The following is an 18,178-nucleotide window of genomic DNA, read 5'->3' on the forward strand; positions in this document are numbered from 1 at the left end:
ATTCTGAATACACCTATAAATAGGATATTCTTTTCCTTCTAAAGCTACATAGCAGTGTTAAAAATTAATGAACGTAGAAAATTGAATAAAATTTTGATTAGGATGGAGCTCCGGATGACAATCAATTTGAGCCATGAATAAAAATGCCTCAGTTTGCAAGCAAAATTGTGACTATGTAACTTTTTTTTTCACAAACTGAGGCATATTTATTTTTGATTCCAATTGTTAGTTACTCAAAGTTGCACTGTACGTTGATTTTAATTTTATAAAAATGATATATTTTTTATCGTAGGGATTTGCCATTTGATTAAAAAAAAACTGATTCTGATTTTATCTAAAATCATATCGTTATATAATGTAATCCTTTTCCATTATGTGATTCGTGTGTATTATTAGATATATTATATGTCACATTTGGCCTCATAATATTGTATACATTTTATCAAAATATAGTATTGACAATAAATCAGATTCAAAGAAAAAAGTTTTTATTTATTTGTCCAATGTATGTGGCCGACGAACCGGTATTTTCAGAATTGCAACTTGACAACAACGGATATTGTGGGAATTTCCAACCACTTGACATTACAGAAATCTCTTGATGAAAAATAAGCGATGCCTTGATATATGACAGAGACAGACTGATTTCTGCCATTTTGACGCACGACCAAAAACTGACAATGAATGGAAAGCCGCAAAATGGAAGGCTGATGGGAAACACTAAGACAATACCAAAAGATAGAGACAAACAGCCCCTGCACCATAAGCATTAATGGAAACATTTGCCCATCTATTAGAAAAATAAAATCTATCTTATTTTCAGATAAGGGTATTTTAATTTACAGTCTTCATTCACGTCATTTACGTGAAAATAGCCTGTGATATAAACTTCATTTTCATTCAAACCCTTATCCGCACTCTATGGTACATAGGGCACTGCATCATATAAACGCAGTATTATCTTGATCATTAACACATGAAGGAAAGGTGATCAGCCCTCCGCTTCAGATACCAGTCCAGGGTTATATTAAATGAATATTAATGTGAAAAAATCACTAATATTTATTTGACCCCCCCCTGGCAATCGAACCCGGGACCTCCAGTATGTTAGCCCAGCGTGCTGACCATTACACTACGGAGGAGGAAATAAAAATAAGCAATTCAATAATAGAAGTTTATTATTTATATAGGATACCTGTTACAAATTAAAACTAAAATGAAGGTTTACTGAACCCCAAGCTTAAGAAAATAAAAATTGGCTCAAAACATAATAATTATAACTAATTAAGGTGAAATAACATTATTTTTTAGACATAGAAAGTGTTGGGAACGTTCTTAAACGCTGTAGTTCCAGCTCGGTTTGCAATAACACTATCGCAATGTATTGTTTTTGCACCTCGCTCAGTAATCGACTGCGTAAGACCATCGCTTCCATTCTGAAAATAAAAATAGATATGTAAACATTATAATATACATTGAGTTTTTAACCAATGATGGGTTTTCAACAGAGAATACAAATAAAATATTTAGAGATACCTTTTGGCTTGGACTTTCTGTTTCTTTTTCACTGCAGCCGGATCTTCGGCATGATGTTTTTCAGAAACCTTTATTTTCATACGAGATATATATTCATCAGTTCTCTGTATATTACTTTTGATCGATTCAACTTTCATCTGTAAACACAATATTATTTATCATGATTTTATTTTAATGTTAATCTAAATATATTTTGAATGCAGAACTTATGTACAGTTTTTTGAACATGTGTACTGTCAAAAATAAGTAAATTTTTTCATACAATCATTATATAAAGGTAAGGCGATCAGTCCTGCACTCAGATCTAGGAGTGGAATAAGTTTGATGGGATACACGGGTGGAGGATATTGCTTTTATATGGGAAAAGAAATGGAGGAAGAATGTAGAGGAGTACTCTGATCAAGAGGAAGAAAGCAGCAATGGCCAGGGCACTCAGGGTTGAACACCAGTACTCGTACGATAACATATCTGCATGTGATGTATATTTTTCAAATTCCATATAAGATATATTGAGATGCAAAATATTAAAAAGATGTTATTCTCAGATTTGTAATATTAATAATTTTTTTTGGATAATTTATATTTTCATAAATACTACCTCAAGGGCGCTGTACTCGGTGAAGACCAAATGCTGCCTATAAAATGCCGGCATCGCTCCTATTTTTTATATGATTGTGAGACATGGCACCGTATAAGCGCCTAGTGCAGCCGTATGCTCAGGTTTGAGAAAACATGGTCGCAAATAATTTTAGGCATGTGGTGGTTTGACTTTGTAAGGAACGAGGAGATACGGCGCAAGATGCAGCAACCCTTGGTCATAACTGTTGCTAAGAAAAGGCGTTTCAGTTGGCCAAGCCACGTGCTTCGCATGCCTTCCGAGAGCCAACATCAAGCTTGCCTCTTTTAAGAGCTTGCAAGGCATCAAGTTCTCGTCGCCTAGGACGTCCACTGCTGACAATCTGTCGGCAGTTCTCGTCTGAATTTTGAGACGTAAACCTGACTTGGGACGATGCAAGGAAGCTGGCAGAAGTGCCTGGAGGCAGTTTGTGGACTTCATATGATCCACTTAAGGAGTGGACATGGTTAAGTCGTAGTGTTTATTGAGATCCTTGTAGCATTTTATAAATATTAGAAATACTAACCTCAAGCTCTTCTACATGATGCATAAATTTATACAGCGTGTTGTTGAAAGCTGTTCGCGTGTTCTCTATTTGTCTCTCGACAAAGGCATTTGTTTGGGAAGCAATGAAGTTCTTCTTGCTTTTATCTTGAAGATATTTTCGCACCTCTTTAGTAACCTAAAAACATATTAAAATATATTAATACGTATAATGCGAATAATATTAATATTGGAGTTTATATATATTCAAACCAACTTTAATTCGCTCCAAATTATAGAGATCTTGTTCGAGATGCCGTATTTTCATTTTTAACTTAGCATGTTCCCATTCCATGGATAGGATATGTTTTTTAAAACTTGTGGTTGCTCGCATAGCTTTTAATTTCTGCTGACCGGCTTCCTAAAAATTAAATTAACTTTGTAATTTATCCTGTGAACTACATGATCTTATATTGTAAATAAAGTATAGTATTTGTAAAAATATTTTTATCCAATGCCATGTTTTCAATGGCCATTTAATAGAGGTCATTGTAAACAAATCAATATTTTTTTTAATCAAGCAAAACTAACCAGAATTTTCACATTGATGGCATCCACATCATCTTGTTTTATTAAAACAGCCGAATCAAAATCCTCCGCATGTCCCGTGGTTTCGGTTTCAACAAATCCACTCTTCATAACAAGCTGTAATTATTGGAATACAAAATATAAATAATAAAATAAGATAATGAGATTAATCAATGAAGGATATGTTTCACCTACTGAGCTCCAGCAATAAGAATATTATTATTAAATTGTAAAAAGAGTATGAATGTAGTTTTACATTTGTTTGTGCCACTTTCTGTAAAGTTACATTCAGAATCATTTATAAAATCACGTGTAATTTTTAAAAATACATATTTTTATCATTAATTATTATAAACACATTAGATCAAAGATGGGAATTGAATTTTCACTATTATTATTTAAAAAATGCAAATAAAGATGTTCTCTAACATAAATAATAATTAAAATGAAGTTAATAATTTTTGGCCCTTTAAGAAGTACCTAGCAATTATTAACTAAAACTATAAGATAGATATTTCTTATAGGTGAACATAGATATATATTACGTAAAATATATTACGTATTACCCGATAAAATAATTGTTTGGTGGTACCAACTAACCACTCACATCCAAAAGGCATTATCGTCTCCCACAGGAGTACTGCCGTATACGCCAGTACTAATCTGTGAAATGTTTTATAAGGTATTACTCCTGAAAGGTTAAATACCAAAATAAAGTACTGTAAATATGTAATTGGGACAAAATTTTACATAGCACCTGTATCGAAACGTTTCTTGCTGCATTTGCTATATTGCTTCGAAGTTGGGATAGTTCATGCTTCATTTTTAGCCCTGCAGTTTTCAAATTGACACTCCGTTTTACCCACAGAGCTAAAGTCGCTTCGACTTCGGCTATTTCTGCACATGATGCTTTCATCTATCAACACAAATAAACATTCTATATTATTTATCCAAATATTATAAAATAAGTATTTAAAAAGGTCATAAGTGCTAAAAAAAAAGTCAGTAATAAGATAATAAGCTTAACCTTTATTTCATTATCAACTTTGATCCGACGAAGTTTACACATGTTAGCCCATATATTTTCATCCATTACTGGAGGCATATTGCTTATCAAATCTAGTTGATCTAACCTGCCGAGAAAGACAAAGGTTTTCAAAATTTAAACATGAACAGAAATGTTAAAACCACAAAAGTAATTTTGTGATAAATGAATCATTCATGGAAGCAATGATCTGCTATAGGGAATTAAAAATTGAATATATTTACGCTTTCAAAAACTCATTGCAATCAACGTGAATAAATTCTGGTCTCTCTTTCGTTAAACATGCATATGCCATTTCATATAAAACCCCTGGTGTCATAGACGCTCTCAGTTGCCATTTTGGTCTCTTTCTGAAACACATAGTAATGTGTAAGTCATAAATGTTCCATAACTTCATTATATTCAATTCATATTCACATACTTGAACAGTTTATAGCATAAGTCAGCCACAATGGGTGAGACATCAGCGAAATTAGATTTTAATCCTTTATCTAAAGCACGGTCGCGGGCAGTTAGGCCTTCGTAAGTCATATGGCAATCTGATTGCTGAGTCTGTATTTCTTGTATTTCTTTCTGAACCTTTTCTAAATCATTTTCATTTTTCACAATCTGTATCCTGTATTTAAAATAAAATACAAAATGTTTAGACTAAAATATAAGTCAACATACATGCATACTAAAGACGAGGGTGTAATATGTAAACTGTAAAAGTATTTGATCGGAATTTTTTTGTGAAAATAAATCAAAAGTACATTAGGTGTCCTTTGTATAATATGTATATGGAAATGGAAGGCACCTTTGTGGCCATTAATAAAAAAAATCCACCAACATAGAGTATCGGTTGCTGGCAGTCAGCTTGTGTAAGTACAAGTGTACTTTGGGTGTAGTGAAGTCACTACACCCAAAATGACCACATTGTATAAAAATTCAAGGAAAACAAAAAATAATGTTAAAAAATATCAAAGAAACAAAATATTTAGATGGTTATGAATTATTTTTCAGTTATTTTTGTATTTAAGTAATGTGATCTTTTCCTCTTAAGCATCCTCAAGGTAATCATATAAATAAGCAAAGTCCAAATTATGGAAGTTAGTATAAGCATGCGGGCATGCAACCTCGAATGCCCTAGCCATTCCTGCTATACTTCTTTTTCTACCTTAATATCTTCCTTCAGTTTTCATTCCCATATAGTATTAATGTCTTGCCTTTATGATAAAGAAGCTCACACCACATTCTTAAATCTTGAGAATTCTAAATATAAAATACATATTAACTTACTCTAATTCCTGTATTCTTTCCACGGACTCTATGCGGTCCAGATGGCTCGATCTCATACGCATGAGTTTTAGGTTTTCCTGGCCGACAGCAGATTCCACTTTCAATTTAAGCAAAAAAAAATCCTTTATTTTCTGATTAAACTTGCTGATCATTTCATTAAGGGATGCGGAAAGTTTGGCATACTCGGAACGCAACATTTTCCAATATTTTTCTCGTTCTTGATTACGAAATTCAACATTTTTCTCCCATTCCATTATTTGCTTGAGATCATCCTCCCCGTAGTCCTCTGGCTCTTTTACGAGCTTACCAAAAACAAACCGAAAGCATTTCCTTTTTACAACATTTTTTTTATTGGCAAGTACTACAGGCAGACAAATGTCTTTTACAAAGAATGCTAAATGATTTTGTTATATAATCTTACCATACATTGTGGCTTAGGAATCTCTTTTTTAATTTCTTCATGCCAAAGCTTTTCCAATACGCCATCCATCATATACATGAGTGCTTTTTCCCTAAAGTCATCCTTTGGTCCTAAATCTGGTTGAGGAATAACAACTTGGCTGGGGCTTATGTATGGGGTAACTCCTACCTGAAATTATATCAACAGACAGTTATTCAATTCTCCATCTGCATGTAAAAATCGATGTACTTTACGTTAGCAAATTACAGAATAACAATTTAATAATACATTTTGAATGAAGGCCAACATTAGGCCATTATGCAATCAAATACCTCATCTTCTTCTACAGTTATCAATTTAGTTGGTATTTCTTCTTGCATCCACTCTGGATCACTAATGAATATATTAATCCTCTCATCACTTCCTTTTAATTCCGAAAGAATGTTCAATTCTGAAATGTATTTTATTTAAATTTATTAGTATTGTACACCCGAAACAAAATGAACTGCATTATATATTTCTGCGTAAATAGTAATTAATTGAGTTAAGTTTAAAAAAAAATAAGTACCTGATATTATCACATTCAATCTTCTGTTCTTTTCTTTAATCATGGAGAGTTCTTTTTCTTTATTGGACATCATATCATCAAACTGTTTGTTAAACCAAACTTGTATACTGTGAGTGTTTTGCTAAAAATTACATATCAGAAAGGTCATCCAATAATAAGTTCAGTAAAAGTGTTACGGAAAAGTGTGTAAGTAAATACTAACTTCGGTCATGGTAGTCTGCCATCTCATTTGTAAATTGGATTGCGTGAGCATTTGAACGTAGCTGTGGGGTAAAGGAGTGATGAACATGTGAGCCGACGAACCGGTGATTTGGTAGATAAATTCTTCGATCGCCTTGCTATCGCTAATCTCTACTTCAATTTCAGAAGAATTTGTGGGTTCTTCTTTAACACTCTGTATGCTATGCAAAGAGTCCACTCTACAACAGAATTATTTAAAGTTAATATTTAGAAACAAAATAAAAAGATTAATACGTTTAATGTAACATACAGTTTACATAGAGTGATCTGGTAATGCTATAATGTGTTCTAGAACCAAATTATCCTTAATTGATATTAGTAATGTTAGTAAATAACCACTCACCGACTACTTCTGTCTACCGGTTTCGAGACGTACCCGTCTCTTCGTCAGGACATACACTACAATTTAACAATCATGCGAACAACACTACACCACACCCACTTAGTACTATTCACATACACTATCACTACACATGCAAAACATGCAGAGCGAGTTGTTAGTCCCACCATGCTTTTTGGGAAACTAAATAATAAAGTAAAAATGTAATATAAATATACGCAGGTTGGAAACTATATTAGGATTCAAAGAGAAGGGGGTAGGTTCTGGGAAGTGGGAGGAACCGATCAGCTCCTAACTCAACTCCTCCCACTTCCCAGAACCTACCCCCTTCTCTTTGAATCCTAATATAGTTTCCAACCTGCGTATATTTATATTACATTTTTACTTTATTATTTAGTTTCCCAAAAAGCATGGTGGGACTAACAACTCGCTCTGCATGTTTTGCATGTGTAGTGATAGTGTATGTGAATAGTACTAAGTGGGTGTGGTGTAGTGTTGTTCGCATGATTGTTAAATTGTAGTGTATGTCCTGACGAAGAGACGGGTACGTCTCGAAACCGGTAGACAGAAGTAGTCGGTGAGTGGTTATTTACTAACATTACTAATATCAATTAAAATGTTTGACCACAAAGTAAATGCTTTGAATACAAATAACAAATTATCCTTAATTATGATAATCCTAGTGATTCTTTATATAACCTATCGAAATCAGTTTACTCACGCTACAGAGAGGGGTTCAGGAGGTATCCAAGGTTTAAACAAGTTTTGTTCTTGCATACACTCGAGTTGTCTAAAGTTTTCAACTACTATTGCCTCATTTTGATGGACAATGGTTTTAGGGGTCAGGGCATAATTTTCAACAAAATTTGATGTAAATATTGCATGCAATTCTTTTCCAACCACATCCATTGGATCCCAGCACTTTGATTTTATCCATTCTGTAATCTTATCTTGAGCTTTTATTTGTTCCTCTAATTCTCCGTGAACCCTTTCCCGTTCGATGGCAGCCTAAGAAATAAAAATAAAAAATCTTCAAAAAAGTCAATGCAATTTCTTCATGATTTTCATTTTCAAAAGAAAGATCCCACTAACCATATGGCAAAAGAAAGAATAAAAGTGTAAAAAATACAATGCAATATTAAAAATCTATCTTGAATTTATTTTTGCTAAATTGACGGGAATCAAACCAACGATGTGAGTTACATAATTATGAATTATACCACAGAACTCGTCAATATATATATTTTCAAGAAAATGTGAACTGGAGCAGTCTAAACGGTTTCAAATATTCTTAAATTATACTACTCCGGTTTCCATTCAGGAGATATATTTTCAAGAATCTCAGGAACCAAAGTGTTGTGTTAATGTTAAGAATTTCAAGGACCAGTCTCATTTTGTTTTGCTCTGTCCATCCTGAGACATGGTACAGTATAAAGAACTATTGGAGATAAATAAAAGAGACTTGCCTTAAGTAAGATAATACTCGTCTACTCACATTTTTATCTCTTTGGGCTTGGGCGTCTAAGTGCAAATTGAAAATACTTAGGGGCAATTGGTGCATCGGTGGAGCTAAAATATTTTCTTCTATCAATAAAAGCAGACGTTCTTGTAAGGAATCAAAGTCTCTCTCCAGACGCTCGCGTAGATCTGCCCATTGCGCAGTTTCCTGATCTTCCTTTCTACTCTCAATATTTTGTATCCAAGTTTCTATAAAAATAGATGGAGAAGAATATAGAAGTCTGGGTATTTATACAGCCTATGACCTGGTTAAGTGATCACCTTACACACGTGTAACATTCACCATTCTACCCACGATTGACAACTACTATACTCAAATATTTGGAACTCCTATATTTATCATAAATCTTACGATGCTTTATGTGTGAGTTCACCGGATTCATCTATGGTTGGTTTGAGATAGCTTTTATTCAGCAAAGATGCTTTTCTTTAGATGTATGCATGATCCTAACCGGATTATTTTACATATTGGGGACGCCCAATATGTAAAATTAGATTATTTTAAATTTTAAAATAATCTATATTTTACATACTTGTTAAATTTTACATAATTATTCTATTCACAACATTTTTGTGTGTCCAAATCCTTGTTTACAAATCTGGGTTTCTCCACTTAGCAGTTATTTTTACATTTTGACAACTCAACAACAAGTTGAGATGATCTCAAGTATTTGGTCAAAAATATGATAATTTTTTTTTTTACTTATTATTAACAATATTTCAAAACTATTTTCTATATAACCAGATACCTACCATCGCAATCATCAAATATATCTTCTTTAAAAGTTTCAACAGGTATAATTGATTTTCCTGATAGATCACCGACTTTGATATTGATGTTCGCTGATACATTGTGAATGGTGAGAGATCCATCAAAGGATAGAGACACGGCGTACCTTTGTTGAGGGTCGAAAATCACATACTTCAAACTCTTATCTAATGGATGCTTTGCTTTTATTTTGAACTCTGAAATACAAAAAATGTATGCTTAGTACCTTGCTTCTAGAAGGAATTTTCTGTGCAAAATATTTTATAATACAATTCTTACTTATTTCAGGTTCAAAAACAGATGTTTTATAAATAATCATTCCATCTAATCCCCACATGAAAACTCCGCCACGATCTTTATTCATAAATATTCCAGATATTTCAAAATCCAAAGGAATAAGTTCATCTGAATTCATTTTCACAAATTCTTCCTAAAAACATATTTCAAAATAGTGAAATAAAATCTTGTTAGTACGCAATCCAAGCTCTTAGCATCTTTTATTTTTATTTTGTATTTTAAATATCATCCTGAGTAAATTTGGAGTTTTATATCATAGTAGAATGTAAAAATTAACATAATTATATGTACAAAAAAATCTCTACACACAAATATAAATTCAAAAAGTAAACTTTAAAATTCGAATATCCCAAAACACGTTTTCTTAACTTGGTGTATTTTGCTTGTGTACTGATGAAATGCATTGGATAATTTTTGACATGTATAGTGGGTTAAGTAATACCACTAAATGCATTTACAAAAAGATAATTTTCAAATCATGCATAAAAATCGATACACAATAATCGGTTATATTTATGAAGCAAAATCGCATATAAAAATAATACTTAAGTCTGAATATTTAAAATATTATGAATATTGATTGTTTTAATATTATTTAATGAAGATATTGTAAGCATCAAAATATCTGGTATACCTCGGAGCTAAAAATAATAAATTATTTCGAGAAATAAAAATACTTTGTGTTTTGATCCACTCACATTTTTATTAACCAACTAGTTTCGGCAACAACCTGTTGCCCTCTTCAGGGTTTAATTTATGACTTAACATGTTTAGTCATAAATTTAACCCTGAAGAGGGCAACAGGTTGTTGCCGAAACTAGTTGGTTAATAAAAATGTGAGTGGATCAAAACACAAAGTATTTTTATTTCTCGAAATAATATATCAATATGATCCACAAAGTTAATGCTTTCAATATTCAAAACTAAAAATAATAATGTTGATTTTTTTCTGTTTTAGAATAGGCACTTGACTGTGAATATGCGCACATAGTATTAAATTTAGTCAATTGATAAAATACCTCTATAAAAAGACTGAAGACTTGAATTTCTTTAGGCAGAGTGTTAATTCCAATCAATATGTTGTTCTCTAATTGAAAAACTTTCATCAGAGTGGGTTCAATTCTTCCCAGTGTTGAAAACTTTTTGCTGGTTAAAAAATTATAAAACATCACAACTTTTTCCGGAACTGTAATGTGAAAAGAAACATATTCAGTTATGTTACATCTTCCGATTGAACTACAAAAATAATGTAATTTTACTTACTGTTTGTATAAACATTGACAACCAAAGCCAGACACATAAAATACAAATCTTTCCCCATTGTAACAGACCAACATTCAACAATATTACTTTTTATATGGATCATATTTATAACATCTATGTTTGGTGGACTCTTGTACTAAAATATTTCAATAAAATTATTTTTGATGATAAGAATACATTCAATACTCTCCCTTTATTTTATGAAACTAAAATATATAAAGGCAACAAAATAAGTAGAATATATAAAAGTTCATCTTCTTCAAACCCTCATCCGCACCCGATGGTGCATAGGGCACTGCATCATATAAACGCAGTGTTATCTTGATCGTTAACACATGAAGGGAAAGGTGATCAGCCCTCCGCTTCAGGTACCAGTCCAGGGTAATATTTAATAAATATCAGTGAAAAAAAAATCACTTATATTTATTTGACCCGCCCCCGGGAATCGAACCCGGGACCTCCAGTACGGTAGCCAAGCGTGCTGACCATTACACTATGGAGGCGGACAATATATAATACAGCATACTTGAAAGGAATATGTATAAAAAAAGAGTCTGATGGTATGTAAGGACGAATGCTTGAGACAGTTTGTGAGAGGTGTGAAGCTTTCTGTTAAAAAAAACTATGACTAGATAGGAAGCATTGCTGTCAGTTCACAATAAAGTATCATTGAATGTCACAGTTGAGTATAATTATCCCATGAGACATACCCCACTCCCCCAATACATATATTACAATACTAAATAATTTGTACCTTCAAAAAGAATATTTGCCCAGTTTGCATTGCAGAAACAATCAATTCATTTCCACTCGCACTCCATACAATGTGATTCAATTCTTCATTGGTTAAACATTTATAACAAGTTAATTTTAGTTGTGTATCAGCATTAAATATGCATATTCCATTATCAATTCCAGACTGTATGCACATAGCGATCAATGCAGAAACAGGAGAACAACTGATATAGCTTATTACATTGTTCATTTTGGTTCTAGAAAACTGATAAACATTATGAATGACTTAAATGTGTTTAATATACCAATATGTAATAATTATTTTAAAAATTATGATTATATAAATACATACTAGTTGGCCGGTTAAACTATTCCACAAACAAACAAGGTTTTCATTATTAACCGTCACGATTGTATTACCAGAAGGGTTTAAAACTCCGATAAACTGAATGGAACTGAAAAAAAAACAGATGGTGTCACTCACTGATACAAACCACATTGTAAAAGTTAAACTCATGCGTGAGATTCCAGGTTCAATTCCAGCATCTTTGTCAATATTGATTTTAAGTATTAAAGCAATATAATAACGATATGTTACATATACTGAACTGGCATCTAAAAAGACTGATCACCCAGCAAAGATTACACTGTCAAAAATAACCACTTTATGTTGAGAATAAAACCTGTAATCTAGTGCATAGTATCTAAATACCCCAACTACCACACTAAGGAGAATAGCACATCATATTATTTTGTGAGGATATCTGCATTGGCGAAAATCAAATACCTTTGCCAAAAATATAGTTCAGTAGTATTTACTGAGTCATTTTCATAAGTAATTGTCATTAATTTCCCAGTTTTTAGCACAATAAGTAATATTTCTCCAAGGCCTCCAGTTATAACCTTTACAATTGGTGCTTCAGGAATGTAACTCCAATCTATAATCCATTCTTTATTCACCTTTATGAAATGCTAAAAATGTATATTGTATAAATATACATGTATAAGTAAGAAAAAATTACATACCAAGAATGTATTTGAAATTGCATACTACAAGTAATATAGAATATATAAGAGTAGAAAGTAAAAACATTATTAATTTAAAAAATAAAACCTTTAATTCCAGTTCAGTTCCATAAATTACCAAACCATTTTTGTAGCATGAAATAGATGGAATATATGGGCCATAATTGGAGGTGTACTCTTTATTAACAGTCATACCAATACCATCACTTAAAACCTGAAAAATTAAATAATCAATTAATTGTTGAATATTATCAGGTAATAAAATCACATAACAATATACATATTTATGTACTTTATGGATATATGTTGTTTGCCTCCATATCCTTTATATACATATTAAGAGTATTATGTTAAATTTATGCAATGCCATCCAAATGACTTCCATGTATTTTATTTTGTTTTATATTCTAGGTGCCAGTTCATACATACCTCAAGGTAGCATGTTAAATTTTATTATCGTAAAAATATATTAATATTACAAGTTACATAAAATTACAAAGGAATCTCAACCAGTGGACTATGGATGCAACCATATTAATATAGTCATCATACATATTATATATTACTGACAGAATTAGAATGGACCAGGGTAAGCCATAATGCAGCACAGGTTAGTAATTTTTTGTAGGAACCAGAGCGGTCAAGGATATTACAAACCACCTGTTTGTTATATTGTAAATTTCCACCCCAGATTTTGTAGTATAATCAGACTCACCGAATAAATATTAGCATTTCTGTCAATGCAATAAAGGTTTCCTTCAGGTGACCACACCATATCAATAATATTAGGGACATTTCCATGAAGATTTCGAGCCAATAGTGTACAAGACTTGTAGCACGGGGCGACTTCCCAAATGCAGTATTTTTTTGCCCAACCATGTACAATTAGACTGTTTTGTAAACTACAGCTAAAATGGACATTGTTTTGAGTTTATATGCAAAAGATTAAGTTAATTTCCATTTAGGTTTTCAAGTAAAATAAGCTAATGATACCTGAAGAAAAAGCTAGGGGACCTAACCCCAGTTTCGCAGGAAATTAATTTTCTGCTAGTTCTCCAACACCACACCGTTATTAAGTAATTGGGATATGCTGATAATGTAATAATTTGCTCTAGTTCCGTTAGTCCCAAAGCTGCGTAAGCTGTTATTGCTTCATCTTAGATTTAAAAGATAATACATTATTTATTTAATCATAATATTCAAAGAAAAAAAGCATGTATGTTTACGTATGAATTTAAAAATAATAAGGATGCAACACTTTTCCCCTAGTTAATATCAAGGGCCAAATCGCAGTATCCGCAATCCATGAGGACCTCAAGCAAAACCTTTTATCTTCTACAGTGGAAACTCAAATGGGGTGTGAAATATTATTTAAGAGGGGAACAGAGAATGAAATAACTTTTACCTAAAATAATTTTTAATAATGATTACTTCAATATAGATTTTTTTTACAATATATAACAACAACAAAAAACTCTTTTATTCCATCGTTTTATTTTATTTTTAAATGTTATTGCTTATCTTATCTTGTTAGTTTTTATTGTGAAAGGATTTTAATAAAGTAGTGAAAATCTTATATGTATGTAGATATATATATATATATACATAAATCAATACTGTCTCCATAAATTTTATTGTATCTACCTCTGATAATTCGCATAACTCGAAAATCTGGATAAGTTAATAGGAATAATCTGGGAGATTCACATAACTCAGCAAACACAAATATTTGTGATGTCCTGTGTCCTAAAATAAAAAAGAACAAATTTTGATAATGCTTGGATGCTATGACAAAACAAAATGGCAGTCAGAAATAAAAACATTTGAGTTAACAAATTTTGTAAGAAATAGGCAGAAGATAAGGTGAAAATGATGAGGATTCTTATAAACATAAAAAATGTAAAAATTATAGATACCAGAAAAGCATTCTACTCCATCACCACTATCTGGATTGGTGGCATTGTAAATTAGTTCACTTTTGCCAGAAATGTTATAAAAGTAAATATGTAGCTTGTCGCAGAGAGCAAACACATCCTTTCCTAAAAATGTTAAACTGCTCAGATTTCCAAGAGTTGCCCATCTGTAAAAACAATATTCTCTTTTTGAATTTGCGACTACTGTTCAGTGAATTAGCTTTATAATTACTGAATAAAACATTGTTGATAATAAATCAATCTAGCTAGAGATGGCAAAAAAGCAAATATTATAATGATATGTACTATTGGCCCAGAGATGTCGTACACGCATTCTGATTTAATTCTTGGATAAATATGCTGTTAATGTTCTCAACTGCAGATGTCACTCAAATAATTATTGTACTTATACTACCCATCCAAAGATGTCATGTTTGCATTCTGGTTCGATTCCCGGATTAATAAATCTACTCAAATAGAGATGGCGAGTGACAGCCACTAATCACAGCAAGCAAACTAAAGAAGTATTTCTTCTTCTTCTAACCCTTATCCGCACCCAATGGTGCATAGGGCACTGCATTGTATAGAAGCAGGGTTATCTTGATAGTTAAATACACGAAGGAAAGGTGTTCAGCTTTCCACTTCAGGTACCAGTCCAGGGTCATATGAAATAAATATTAAAGACTGAAAAATCACAAATATTTATTTTGACCATCTCCATAATGTAGTGGTTAGCGTGCTAGGCTACCATGCTAGAGGCCCCGAGTTCGAGAGAAGTATTTACGACCATGATATTTGTATTAAATAAAATATTTCAAGGATATAATTATTTTGCTTATTATGCATCTGACATAGAGATGGCAGTAATGGAAATATTGTGATTGTATTCGCCGAACGATTTCATTTGAACATTTTAGTTAGATTTTTAAATCCATACCCATTAGGTAGTACCAATAGCAAACGCATTTGTTTTTTTTCTTCTTTATTTGCTAGGGGTTACATTCCTAAATCTAAAATCCACGATAATAATAATTTTGATAATTTGTACAGCACCATTTTTATAAAATACTACCTTAAGGGCACTTCACTGTGATAAAATAGGGAAAAGAAAAATATGGTTAAATTGTTAGCATTACTTGCTCTTGTTTTATGATAAGATTGGAAAATTGTATAATCATTGAAACAATCATGAGAGCTCCTGAGAATATACAAAAATGCAACAAAAAAAATGTACAAATACTAAGGCACATAATAATGCAATTATTTTGAAAAATGAAAATCTGTCTAAATCAGGTATAATAAATTATTCACTCTAACAATCCTTAATGCACCAATTAATTTGCAAAAAAAATAAAAATATTTTGCATTCAAACATTTTTTAAATAACCATTCACTTCTCCCTGAAGATGAATTCTGAAATGCCCATCGAAATTTGGGGAAAAGACAAAGTCAACACGGATACCCAATAAACAAGTCATCAATAATCAATATTATTTACCTTACAGTATCTTCCGCAGTTAGAATTTCATCCGGTATATCTTCTTCACCCATATTTTTATAAAAATAACTGATTTATTGTGAATAGCAATTGTAATAAAAAATATTATTACAATGTATTTAAGACAAAACTGTTTGTATTTGAGGAATCACTAACTTTGTTTCCATAGCAATATTGGGTACCATAGTTACACAATACAAGTGATAGTAATATTCATATTTTAACACTCATACCGCCTTTTAGATTCTACATAAAAATACTAGGCACTGATTTCGATTTAAAGTACATAGGTAGGTAGGTACCTTGACATTTAGCGTTAATACTTATATAGGGTCCGCCATCTAAAGTTTTTTTTTTCAACTAGTGCTTATTTCGTGAATGGTAACACTTAGCTCATGTCTGATTTGACAGATAATTAGTTTTATCCTTCCGCTGAGCGAATATGGTTGTGTATACGCTTGAACAACGCTGGGAAATATTGCGACATTACTTTGAAAATCATGGTAATGTTGCAGAATGTGTGCGAAAATTGCGTACGGTTTTTGGAAGAAGAGAAGCACCGTCAGCTCCGTATGTTCGTTATCTTGTGAAAAAAGTGAAAGAAACTGGCATCCTCATCGATAAACCAAAGCGTGAAAAGCCAAAAACAGTGCGTACACCCGAGAATATCGATGTTGTGGCAGAAAGTGTGCGTGAAGCGCCATCAACATCAATTCACCGTCGTTCTCAACAATTGAACATTTCGGAGACATCATTGAGACGAATTTTGCATAAAGACCTTGGTATGACGCCATACAAAGTCCAATTGGTTCAGGAGTTGAAGCCAACTGACCATCCAATGCGTTTTCGCTTCGCTGAGTGGGCCTGCGATCGACTTACAGAAGATGCCGATTTTGCCAAAAAAATCATCTTTTCGGATGAAGCTCATTTTGATCTTGGCGGGTATGTAAACAAGCAAAATTGTCGTATTTTGGGCACAGAAAACCCGCACGCATACATTGAAAAGCCGGTACACCCAAAACGAGTCACTGTTTGGTGCGGATTTTGGTCCAGAGGCATAATTGGGCCATTTTTCTTTGAAAATGAGCAAGGAGTGGCCGTTACAGTCAATGGCGATCGTTATCGGGCCATGTTGAACGGATTTTTGTTCACAAAAATTGAAGAGGAGGATATTGGCAACATTTGGTTTCAACAGGACGGCGCTACGTGCCACACAGCCGAAGCTACACTCGATGTTTTGCGCCCTGTTTTTGAAGATCGCATTATCAGCCGCAGAGCTGATGTCGTTTGGCCACCTCGGAGCTGCGATTTGACACCGTTGGACTATTATTTGTGGGGTGCCCTCAAAGATAAATGTTACGCCGACAAGCCAGAGACAATTGACGCTTTAAAGGACAATATTCGTGAAGCCATTGGTGAAATACAGCTGCACACAATCGATAATGTGCTTAAAAATTGGACCGATCGTGTAGGCTACTGCATGGCCAGCCGAGGCAGCCATTTGAGTGAAATTATTTTCCATTATTAACCGGAAGGATTGTACTTATAAATAAAAAAAGAAATTTGAGAAAATATTCAGTAGTTTTTTTTTTATAGCATTTTCAAAAAAAAAAAGTTATTTGGCGGACCCTTTATATTCACCAAAAAGATAAGATTCAATAATCAATGTAAAAAAAAAGTTTTAAAAATTATGTCTTGATAAGTTTTCTCATTTCGGTAATCTTGAGTAATCAAATGAAGATTTTTAAGTGGAAAAATATTTTGCGCAGAATTTTGAAAATATTTTTGGTGAATAAAAAACATGGTGAATAAATCAATTACTTGTGACAAAATATAATATATTATGAACACCAGTTTGATAAAAACAGTTTTATTTAATTTTATCTCCTCAAAATAAATACATATTTGCATAACCTGAAGAAAAAATGGATTTGTGTATGAATTGTATTAATTAGATTAATTAGAACAAAACGATCTTTACCTTACTGGCGTTTACAGTGTTTTGTCAGAAAAAACTCAATGCATACCATACATACATATGTACCTATCATTGTAAGGCCAAATA

At 32.4% G+C, this 18,178-nt stretch overlaps 1 protein-coding gene across 1 annotated transcript; it reads right to left on the reverse strand.

The window, feature by feature from the left end:
- Window positions 1-1,164: 1,164 nt before the first annotated feature.
- LOC148306488 (cilia- and flagella-associated protein 43) lies at window positions 1,165-18,045 on the reverse strand. The gene is made up of 29 exons (XM_088264904.1): window positions 16,114-18,045; window positions 14,619-14,782; window positions 14,347-14,448; window positions 13,696-13,858; window positions 13,418-13,610; window positions 12,791-12,916; window positions 12,464-12,648; window positions 12,029-12,131; window positions 11,696-11,941; window positions 10,942-11,077; window positions 10,698-10,864; window positions 9,661-9,811; window positions 9,366-9,578; window positions 8,590-8,801; window positions 7,816-8,102; window positions 6,717-6,933; window positions 6,515-6,635; window positions 6,279-6,397; window positions 5,968-6,135; window positions 5,547-5,848; window positions 4,690-4,884; window positions 4,493-4,618; window positions 4,251-4,356; window positions 3,981-4,139; window positions 3,227-3,340; window positions 2,913-3,056; window positions 2,679-2,834; window positions 1,537-1,673; window positions 1,165-1,436 (listed from the first exon to the last, which is right to left on the reverse strand). The coding sequence occupies exons 1-29, from the start codon at window positions 16,164-16,166 to the stop codon at window positions 1,301-1,303; spliced, it is 4,701 nt and encodes a 1,566-aa protein (XP_088121030.1). The 5' UTR covers window positions 16,167-18,045; the 3' UTR covers window positions 1,165-1,300.
- Window positions 18,046-18,178: the final 133 nt, after the last annotated feature.

Source organism: Brachycentrus maculatus, unplaced genomic scaffold (genome assembly GCF_059751285.1).
Source record: "Brachycentrus maculatus isolate JH-2025_06_01 unplaced genomic scaffold, ASM5975128v1 h1tg000240l, whole genome shotgun sequence".
NCBI lineage: Eukaryota > Metazoa > Arthropoda > Insecta > Trichoptera > Brachycentridae > Brachycentrus > Brachycentrus maculatus.

What these genes read in the sequence shown, in the direction of transcription:
- LOC148306488 (XM_088264904.1), bottom strand. Translation starts at nt 16,166, where the DNA reads ATGGGTGAAGAAGATATACCGGATGAAATTCTAACTGCGGAAGATACT. An exon ending in GAACTGAACTGGAATTAAAG is followed by an intron (nt 12,649 to 12,790) that starts GTTTTATTTTTT and finishes ATACATTTTTAG; the next exon opens with CATTTCATAAAGGTGAATAA. An exon ending in ATTGAATGTGATAATATCAG is followed by an intron (nt 6,398 to 6,514) that starts GTACTTATTTTT and finishes AATACATTTCAG; the next exon opens with AATTGAACATTCTTTCGGAA.